At 43.1% G+C, this 10,757-nt stretch overlaps 1 protein-coding gene across 6 annotated transcripts in view; it reads left to right on the top strand.

Annotated features, from left to right (window-relative positions):
• CREBBP (CREB binding lysine acetyltransferase) overlaps positions 1–10,630 on the top strand; it is a 94,964-nt gene extending 84,334 nt beyond the window's left edge. For 3 of the 6 annotated variants that reach the window (XM_082772320.1, XM_082772321.1, XM_082772322.1), the window contains exons 29-31: positions 3,511–3,672; positions 3,923–4,204; positions 5,813–10,630. In XM_082772320.1, coding sequence (XP_082628446.1) covers positions 3,511–3,672; positions 3,923–4,204; positions 5,813–7,984 — 2,616 coding nt within the window. In that variant the 3' untranslated portion in view covers positions 7,985–10,630. The remainder of the gene's footprint in view (positions 1–3,510; positions 3,673–3,922; positions 4,205–5,812) is intronic. The other 3 variants (XM_082772319.1, XM_082772324.1, XM_082772323.1) reach the window with 1 other exon arrangement.
• The last annotated feature ends 127 nt before the right edge of the window (positions 10,631–10,757 follow it).

Genomic DNA, 10,757 nt, shown 5'->3' on the forward strand with positions numbered 1-10,757 from the left:
GATCACAAAGCTGACAATTAACACTTTGGTAAATTAGAGTTCACAGTCTAACTAGGAAAAAGGTCATTCACATCAGATTTTAAATCAGGGGTTCCCTTTATCTGCATTTCTGGTTTTCTTCTCAGGTAAGAAATATTCTGTTGGCTTGTTACTTCATTAACAGAATTAGAAGTCAGTTATGTAGTTCAGCATTTCTGTTCTCTGGGAAATGTGTTAAGCTACTTCTGGATTGCATCGTGATTGCTGTGTTGGCTTGCAGTCATTCAGCGGAGCTTCTAGTTCACACCTTTGCAAAGGTGTTTGTGTTTTGAAAGATGCTGTATTTTTCAGAGATGAATTAAATTTTGCCTATATTTAATGAAAGATACTTGAAGTCACTTGCAATTAATGCTTCTGAATTTCAGTTCCCAACTGCTACAAACTTGACACTGGTGTGAAATTTTGATCCTGATGGTGGTGTTCCCTCACCAGCATTCTTTTTGTGTGAATAATTTATTAAAAAAAAAAAAAAAAAAAAAAAAAACCACATCCCAGCCAGAATTTCATTATTTATATTTGTCTGGTTTGTACCTGTAACTAAATGGTTGTAGTGCTTTTATACTGTCCTTTTCCCTTGTGATTTACAGCAAGATATTTTTAAAATAAATATGGTAAGAAAATCTGAAGTCAGGATCAAGGTGGAACCAGAAGCTTTAACTAGGGAGAAACTGCATTCAGCTTAGATGCTGTGGCAATTTGCGTACAGTACATATCACGTGTGATTGATGTGGAGCAATTTCATTTATGTCAGAAAGTTCCATCTATTAAACCTTACCGGCTCCCTCAAAGCTAATATAGTTTGCTGCTATTTTTATGGAACTGTAAAGTTAATGGCTTTCACCTTTTTCATTCTGAATGTAATTTTAAAATTTGAAATATTTCAACAAACATAGCAGCATAAAAGTAACTGTAAGGCAAGGCTTGAAATTTATGTTGCAGTATTCTTTTGTTAACAGTATCACTTTCAATAAATCATAGCCTGCCCTTGTAGCCTGCCATTCTGAAAATGCCAGGGTAAACATGGGCATCCAAGAGGTGGAAAAAAAGGTGCTTTAAAATCCCCAAAACAGCTGTTAAACTCATGAGTTTACTTAAAGCGAGAAGAGACAGCCATGACTGTTAAAATCCGTATATTCCACTCTAATGCCATTGTTGTTGCTTGGAGTGTGGTGGGAACAAAATCTGCATCCACCTTGCTCAAGATGTTAACCAGAATTGCAATAAAAGGGAAGCAGTGTGGTCTTTGCCCCTTGGCTCAGGAAAATTAGTAAAATGAAAGCGTGAGGACTTGTCCAGTGCAGTCATTTTGTGAACTTGCATCATTTTGTGGAGGAAAGTATGCCCAGGAATGGGGGATCTCCACATGTAGAAACAATTGATGAATCATAGTAGATTGCCTTGTACTGCAGTTGTACAGAACCTGTTTATGACAAGAACTTCACAAAAACACAAACTTCATGTACATGGAGAGAAAGTTAAAGTATAACTGAACAGTAGAGAGTGCCCCAGCTCTGCAGGTGTCCTGAAAACATGGATAAGTCAGCTGTGTTACTGCTGTCCTGTCTGAAGTGATGTTCTGGGGAACAAAATGCAGGATCAGAACAAAATAGGAATAGCAAAAGTAATGTTAGGGGTCAGAGATAACGGTACCATCCTGCATTTTCCTACTATTACTACCATAGAACTCGTTTTCTCCTCTTTGTCTACAAGCTTCCCAAGGAAGTTGGCTACAGATTAAAGGGATGCAAACATTTCTACTGCAGTCCAGAGATGGTTATGTAGTATGAAATTCGGTCCTTAACAGTACTGGGACAATGAGAAAAGACCTTGAGGATGTGGTTTACTGATTTTTAGGAGGAATAGGAGGAAGCTTCTAGGATGTTGAAGCTCACCCTAGGAAGGAGGAGAATTTGTTTGAAAGTGTGCCACATGCATCAGTTATAAGAGATTCTAAAGAGGTGGTAAATATTCAGGAGTTTGTGAAAAAGGTTCTGAAGAGACGAGGTTCAGTGAGTAACCGCGCCATTGGCGTCTCTGGCAAACCTGACAATCTGTTAAATGGTATCAAAATGAAAGAGTACAAAACCAATCTTCTTAAAACGTTTGGAATAGTTTTGTGTGATTGACCATGTATAAATTAAAGATGTAGTAGAAAGGAAACGGAATTACGCTGTCAGCTAGGTTTCAATCTGTTTTTTCCTTTGGTGTTCAAATTTTAAAATCTATGTAGGTCCTCCAGAATGAACAGGCAAAGGGGAAGACGTGCCATAATGCCATCGGGGCGGTAGAAAACTTTGGGAGAGAAAGTCATAGGAACACACTGAATTCAATTCCAAATACCTGCAAATCACTTAGAGCTCAGTCTGGCTTGCCCTTAGCGTAGTTTTAATTTCCAAACAGGTTTGGTCAAAAAGTCAGTAAGATTAGTTACTGAATAAAACAAGGTTCAACAGGGAATTCCCGTCTAAGCCTAATGAACAAAATGAAAGATGGCAATGAGACATATGGTCTACACATAGAACTGCTTCTTCACTTGGAGTATTTTTGTTTTGTTTGAACAAATGTGCTTGCAAATAAAACCTGTTTGCCTGTACATAGTGTTCATGAAAGGAACTTTTGTTGTATGTATATGTATCAGAGGATTTCAGTAGCTTATTTTTGCATTCTGCAGACCAACATTGTAGTAGTCAGGGGAATTTTATTGGGTGGTGTGCTCCCTGTTGGGAGTTTGTGTTTTGGAAATTTTTGTTTTGTTTTGTTTTTTCAGGGACATTAGAAATATAAAACTGTTCCTGTTTTCTCAGGTCATCTAAATAGCATCATTTATTTATTTTTTTTTTTTACTCAGCATTCAGAATATGTTCACTGTGGTCTATGTTGTAATCATACACAAGTGAAGGCTTTGAAAGCTTGATATTGTTTGGAGTTACAGATGCAGTAGCAAGTCTTCAGGATTGGAAAAAACGTGTTTTGTTAGTTTCAAATCCTATGTGTCTTCATCTATGCATTAGCCTTAGATTTGTTGATTAATTAATTAGAACTTGAGCAAGTGTGTGAAGTCCTAAATGCACAACAAAGCAAAATCTACTCTTGTAGAATTTTTTTAAACTAATAACTCATTTTTAAACTAGTAACTCATTTTATTATCAAATGTCTTCAGGATTTTGAAAAACAAGCAATGGAAGCTGAAGTACAATGTTTGAGAAGGAAAAAAATAAACTGAAAACTGTTTAATGTATATGCATAGTTGAGGAAAAAATGGACTATTTTTAAACAACATTTGAAACTTCTTGCTTGCTGGTTTGACTTTTTATTTTTCCTGGAGGATAAGATATATTTAACACAGCATGCTTGATTTGCAGGCATTGGAACAAAGTTCTATTATTGACAGCAGAAGTGTTTCACTTTCAGCTGCAGTGAATGGGAGAGAGCTCTATAAAGTTTAACACATTTCCTATGCATTTATTGCAGGGAAGCCAAGGTGACAGCAAAAATGCCAAGAAAAAGAACAACAAAAAAACCAACAAGAATAAGAGTAGCATCAGCAGAGCTAACAAGAAGAAACCCAGCATGCCAAATGTGTCCAATGATCTGTCTCAGAAGCTGTATGCCACCATGGAGAAGCATAAAGAGGTACTGTCAAAATGTGCTGTGTAAAGAGATTTTATTCCCGTAAATCAAGGCATGATGATAGAACTGAAAAATCAGGGAGAGTAAAGCTTTTGGTTATGCTGAGTGTTTCAGTTATGTAACAACATATTGAAGAGATTACCATAAACTAAGTCAAATAACGTTTGCAGCGTAACATTATTGCAACAGAATGTGAGCATTTCCTGCAGGATTATCTAACATTGTTGGCTTTTTTTCCTGTGTTTATCTGCAGGTCTTTTTTGTGATTCATTTACATGCTGGGCCTGTAATTAACACTCTGCCTCCCATTGTGGACCCTGATCCATTACTGAGCTGTGATCTGATGGATGGGCGAGATGCCTTCCTCACTTTAGCCAGAGATAAGCACTGGGAGTTCTCCTCACTACGCCGATCCAAGTGGTCCACGCTCTGCATGCTGGTAGAACTACATACTCAAGGGCAGGATCGCTTTGTCTACACGTGCAATGAGTGCAAACATCATGTGGAAACAAGGTGGCATTGCACTGTCTGTGAGGTATGTGTATATCACCTGACACTTCAATCGAGCTCGTTTCCTTTTGTTTTGTTTCTGTTTTTAAATATTGCGCAGAGTTCTTCCAAATTAAGCATGATGTGAGGAGTGCTAAGCCTTAAGGGAATTTGACTGCAACAGTGGGGTCTCTCTTCTAGAATAAGTGCCCTTAGTTTCTCTACATGGAAACCTGTGATACTCTGGAATGGCTACAGCTGAGTCTGCTATAGCCGTGTCATCTCCTCTGCATAGACAAGCTTTTACTTAACATTAGGGAATTCCAGAATGATGTGGTAGGGTTTGACACTGCCAGAGTAGTAGGCATCCGCGAGACACAAGCTCATCCCCATTAAATGGATGTCCACGAGAGAGGTTAGCTCTGCTTTGTTCGTGGTACTTGGTGTTAGAATGAGTGCAGCCAGGTGCGTGGCCAGGCTGCTGTGAAGCTGGCTGAGAAGGCTAACATGGCTCTTCATCGCTGTCTCTTCTGCCCAGCATTGGAGGTTGCTTGCCCTTCAGATCAGCCCAAATAATTGCTTCCTAACCTGGCTCAATACTTATAATGTCTGGTCCTATTACAGGATAGATTACTTCCACTGAACTATGTTAGAGAGCAATTACACACGGAGTTATACAGATGGGCTTGAGGAGAAGATAGCCTCTAGAGGGCTTGCGATGACCTCTGGCTGTAGCTGAACCAAAAAAAAATTTTTTTGAATAAGTGTAACCTAGTTTTTACACTACAAGTTATTGCCAGGTTTGTGGTGGAAGAATCTTAATTAATCCCTCTGAGGAAAGCATTAAATAGAGCTTCTTGAGGCAAGACCGCAGGAAACGGATCATATAGACTAGGGGAATTAAGTGGTGGAAGGAATTGTGGCCTTTAAGTTTCTTCTGGGTACTTCCGTATGAGAGAGTGACCTTTCTCCAGAAAAAAAAAAAAAAAAAAAAAGCACAGGACAGTGAAAATGTGGGTGTTTGAGCAGGTTTTCGGATGTGTCTGTCTTGACATGAAACCTGCACTTAGAGATTAAAAAGTACATTTCAGGTTACAAATTATTTGTCAGTAATCACACGAAGAATAGTAAAATGGAGAGCAAAGCCATGATTTTTAAGCACTTAGGTTTGTTTGAACTGTTCAGAGGTGTCAGATTTCCTTGTGTAGGTAGCCCAGTAGACACTACAGCAAAGTCAAGTCACCATCCTCAAAAGGTAGGGAGGCACACGACTGCTGTATAAGAAAAATCAAGAGACAATTACAGCCCGTTTGCGTTATTACCCACAACAGGCAAGACCTGTGACTGCAGGTTCACTTTGCTAAGGCAGCTGATGGGGCTTCTGCCTTCTGCTGCCCAAAACTCCCAGCCTCAAAGGTCCAATCCCGCTGTCCTGGGGGCTGTGCAGCCGCTTCTCTACCTCAGTATACCAGGAGTGTATTGAAACTGGCAGCTGTTGTCTTGCTATTGTTCGGCTGTGTGTTTGTACCCACTGAAAGCCAAAGTGTGCTTCCACATCAGGATCATGGTGCTCGCCTAGCAGCACTCTTTCCTCTTTTACTGCCTTAGTTAGTGCTTTACAGACAACTGAACCCTGGATTTTCTTTGCTTTCAGGACTACGACCTCTGCATTAACTGCTACAACACTAAGAGCCATGACCACAAGATGGTTAAGTGGGGCCTGGGTCTGGATGATGAGAGCAACAGCCAAGGAGAGCAGCAGTCCAAGAGCCCCCAGGAGTCACGACGACTGAGCATCCAGCGCTGCATTCAGTCCCTTGTCCACGCCTGTCAGTGCCGCAATGCAAACTGCTCATTGCCATCCTGCCAGAAGATGAAACGGGTTGTCCAGCACACCAAGGGTTGCAAGCGCAAGACCAACGGTGGCTGTCCAGTGTGCAAACAGCTCATAGCTCTTTGCTGCTACCATGCCAAACACTGCCAAGAGAACAAATGCCCTGTGCCATTCTGTCTCAATATCAAACACAAGCTTCGACAGCAGCAGATCCAGCATCGCCTGCAGCAGGCTCAGCTCATGCGCAGAAGGATGGCTACCATGAACACCCGAAACGTGCCTCAGCAAAGTTTGCCTTCTCCTACCTCAGCAACGCCTGGTACCCCTACACAGCAGCCAAGTACACCGCAAACACCGCAGCCTCCTCCCCAGCCCCAGCCTTCCCCTGTAAGTATGTCACCGGCTGGCTTCCCCAGCGTGTCGAGAACTCAGCCCCCCACTACTGTTTCAGCAGGAAAACCCACAAACCCGGTTTCCGCACCTCCACCTCCGGCCCAGCCTCCGCCAGCCGCAGTGGAAGCAGCTCGGCAGATCGAGAGAGAAGCTGCCCAGCAGCAGCAGCAACTCTACAGGGTCAACAACATCAACAATGGTTTGCCTCCTGGTCGCCCAGGGCTAGTAAACCCGACGGTGGGTTCAGTGAACCAGATGCAGCAAGTCAGCATGAATGTACCCCGGCCCAACCCTGTAAGCGGCCCGGTGATGTCCAACATGCAGCCTGGGCAGTGGCAGTCGCCTCCGATGCCGCAGCAGCAACCGATGCAGCCAGGAATGGCGAGACCAGTGATGCCGATGGCAACGCCACAAGCAGTGGCTGGGCCCAGGATGCCAGGCGTGCAACAGCCGCCCCGGAGCATCCCCCCGAACGCACTTCAGGACTTACTGAGGACCTTGAAATCACCGAGTTCACCACAGCAACAGCAGCAGGTTCTTAATATCCTTAAATCCAACCCTCAGCTTATGGCAGCTTTTATAAAGCAAAGAACAGCCAAATACGTGGCTAACCAGCCCGGGATGCAGCCGCAAGCAGGCATACAGCCCCAGCCTGGGATGCAGCAGCCGCAGACCGGCATGCAACAGCCAGGCATGCACACTCAACCAGGATTGCAGAACATGAACGCGATGCAAGCGGGAGTGCAGAGACCGAGCGTTCCTCCCCAGCAGCAAGGGATTGGAGCTATGAATCCCCAGGGACAAGCGATAAACATTATGAACCCCGGCCACAACCCCAGCATGGCAAACATGAGTCCGCAGTACAGAGAGATACTGAGGAGGCAATTACTGCAGCAGCAGCAGCAGCAACAGCAGCAGCAGCAAGGAGGGGCTGGCATGGCAGGAGGGATGGCAGGACATAGCCAGTTCCAGCAGCCTCAAGGACCGGGAGGTTACCCTCAGGCCATGCAGCAGCAGCGGATGCAGCAGCATATATCCATACAGGGGGGGTCCATGGGACAGATGGCTCAGATGGGACAGCTGAACCAGATGGGCCAGCCCGGCATGGGGGCAGACGGCACTCCCAACATTCAGCAAGCACTGCAGCAGAGGATCCTGCAGCAGCAGCAGATGAAGCAGCAGATAGGGTCCCCGGGCCAGCCCAACCCCATGAGCCCACAGCAGCACATGCTCTCAGGACAACCGCAGGCGTCTCATCTCCCTGGCCAGCAGATCGCCACCTCCCTCAGCAACCAGGTGCGGTCCCCAGCGCCCGTTCAGTCTCCCCGTCCCCAGTCCCAGCCGCCACATTCCAGCCCTTCACCGCGGATACAGCCCCAGCCGTCACCGCACCACGTCTCTCCCCAGACTGGTTCCCCCCACCCAGGACTCGCAGTTACTATGGCTAGCTCCATGGATCAGGGACACTTGGGCAACCCAGAACAGAGTGCAATGCTTCCACAACTAAACACCCCGAACAGGAGTGCGTTGTCTAACGAGTTGTCTCTGGTCGGTGATACCACCGGGGACACGTTAGAAAAATTTGTGGAGGGTTTGTAGCATTATGGGAGCATCACTTTTTTTTTCCTTTCGTGTTCTTGGGACATTTTGTACTGAAAATTCAGGCATCTGGGTTGTTTTGAATCCTAGATGGAACTGCTGCTTCCTACACGTGGAAGAATGAATTGCTGTTTAAAAAAAAAAAAAAAAAAAAAAAACAATACAAAGAATATATTTTTTTGTTAAAGCCAGGCAGTTAAAATATCTGGTCTCTTTTGTGGGTTTTTTTGGTTTTTATTTTTTTGTTGCTGTTGACTCATACCTTTTTTTTAACGGGGAAAACAAGTTCATTATATTCATATTTTTTATTTGTATTTTCAAGACTTTAAACATTTGCGTTTAAAAGAAGAAAAATAATATTCAGAAACTGTTTCCTGAAATAATGCAACATTATAATGTATCCCGGTAACTTTGACACGTTGCGGGAAGATTTTTTTTCTATAGTGAACTCTGCAGGCGTTTGAAGTATTACCCCTGGAAAGATAGGAATTGACTCTTGCACACAAAAACACACATTGGCCAATGCCAAAATCTTTGTCTTGCAGATGTAGAAATTGTTGCTTTGTTTCTCTGATAAAACTGGTTTTAGATGAAAATAGGGATGATCACTCTTAGACCGTGCTGATTTGAATAGAGAAGAAGCATTCTTTTCTTTCTTTCTTCTATGTGAAACTTGAAATGAGGAAAAGCAATTCTAGTGTAAATCATGCAAGCGCTATAATTACTATAAATAAGAAAATCCAAGAAGATTCAATCACTGTATAGAATGGTAAAAAAAAAAAAAAACTCATTTCTTACTTATAATATCATATTGTTAAATAAACTGTGTGCAACAGAAAAAAAGGGTGGTCCTTCTTGAATTCATGTACATGGTATTAACACTTAGTGTTTGGGTTTTTTGTTATGAAAATGCTGTTTTCAACATTGTATTTGGACTATGCATGTCTTTTTTCCATTGTATATAAAGTATTGCTTAAAATTGATATAAATTACTGAAGTTTTTAACATGTATTCTGTTCTTTAAAAATCCATGTAAGAATGTTTAAGGTTTTTATTTATTTATATATTTTTTGATCATGTTCTTTGTAAGACATGGCTATGAATATTCACTCATTACACAGAGCAGCCAGAGGCATCGGTAGGAGTGGCACGAAACATGGAGTATTGTAGGTAGCATGTCTGTTTTACAACACCCTTTAGTGATTGTTTCCTTTTCGGGGAGGGAGAGGAGAGGGGAATGGTTCCCATACATTTAATACTTACAGGTGTTCATCCATAAGGGTTAACTGGAATAAATTATTAATAGCCGTTGCTTTTTAAAATCTGCATTAATTTAGAGAAGGATCACCAATGAAAGGAAAATAGAGAGTATTGAGTTAATTCTAGGCTAATTTATTTAGTCTACAGTAAAATATGAACCTATTGACTTTAACACTATTTTTCTGCTGTTAACTCTGAGTCTAGATTTGAGGGTTTTCTGTGGAATAAAAAATAACAAATCATGTACATGTTCCCTTTAATATCCTGTCACCATGCCCTCATCTTCCTGGGATACTTGCCCCTTCTCCTCCCACTGAATTACTTTCTCCAAGTCAAAATCCAGGGAAACTTTCCCAGCGTAGGTGTGAGCTAAAACCACAACTAGCCTAAAATGCCGTCACTCAGACCTGAGGCTTCTCGATTCCATGCAAGTCACGAGGGATTCGCAGCAACGCCCGGCAGCCTGTTTGTGCTCTGGGGGGAGCACCTGGCCTGCTCGGCTTCTCACCTTCAGTTAGCTCTCCCTCCAGCCTCGTGTTTTTAGGAGCGGGGCTGGGGGAGGATGGGGTGAGAAGAGCGCATGGTTTCTCGCTTGAAAGGAGAACTTTTGTCCCCGTGCCCTCAAAACAGTATTGCGCTGTGGCGCTACTCCGTTCTTTTTAACTATAGAGCCTCTGCTTAAACTTTTCTTGCCAACCTTTAACTATTGTACCTTTTGCACCACCATTGGATTCATCTGCCCATGCAACTGTCTTCAGCAATTCAAGATGTCAAAATTGGGGGCTGGGGTGAGGTCAGTGAACACTAACCCAAAGCTTGTCCAAAAGAAATTGCTGTAAAAAAAAAAAAAAAAAAGATGGAAAGCCCTGATGCTGTGTCTCATGCTGTGTACTTAAAAAGAGGAAAAATACTATATTTGTGATCAAAAAGAGGAAACTTGAAATGTGCTGGTGTTTCTAATAAAAGCTGGTAAAACTGCTTGGATTGAAGGATGCTTCCAGTTGGCTGGTGCCCGCTAGGATCGGCAGAGCCTGATGCCTAAGGTTAAGATAACTGCACCCGATCTCGTTAATACCTTTAAGTAGCATCCATTTTAAAGAATTGTTGGCACGGCTTCCCTATTTGAATAAGCTGGGCCTTGTACGGAGCAGAGAGCTGCCTGGCTGCCAGGCTGCAGCTCACCTGGGTTCTGCTTCCTGGGGAAGAGTGAAAAGAGACCTGGTGGGAAGCGAATACCGGAGTGTTTTTAACTGCAACCTGATGTATGCTGCAGGCACCTAGCAAGGGATAGGTTTAGACTGGATAATCCCAGCTCGCTGGAGCAACTGTTTCAGATAGGAGCGGGTATTTTAGGGAGAGGAGTGAAGGAAAGCTGAAGAGAAATGCGAGCAGAGGCTGGGCTTGGAGTGCAGCCCCTGCAGCCCCATAGAGAGGTTTTGGTCCAGTTTCCTTTGGATGTTGCTACGAAGCTCAGCATGTTTGAAGTCTGGACGGACGTCTGCTATTCCAGGGC

This window comes from Aythya marila, assembly GCF_965140915.1.
Source record: "Aythya marila genome assembly, chromosome: 15".
NCBI classification, from domain to species: Eukaryota; Metazoa; Chordata; class Aves; order Anseriformes; family Anatidae; genus Aythya; species Aythya marila.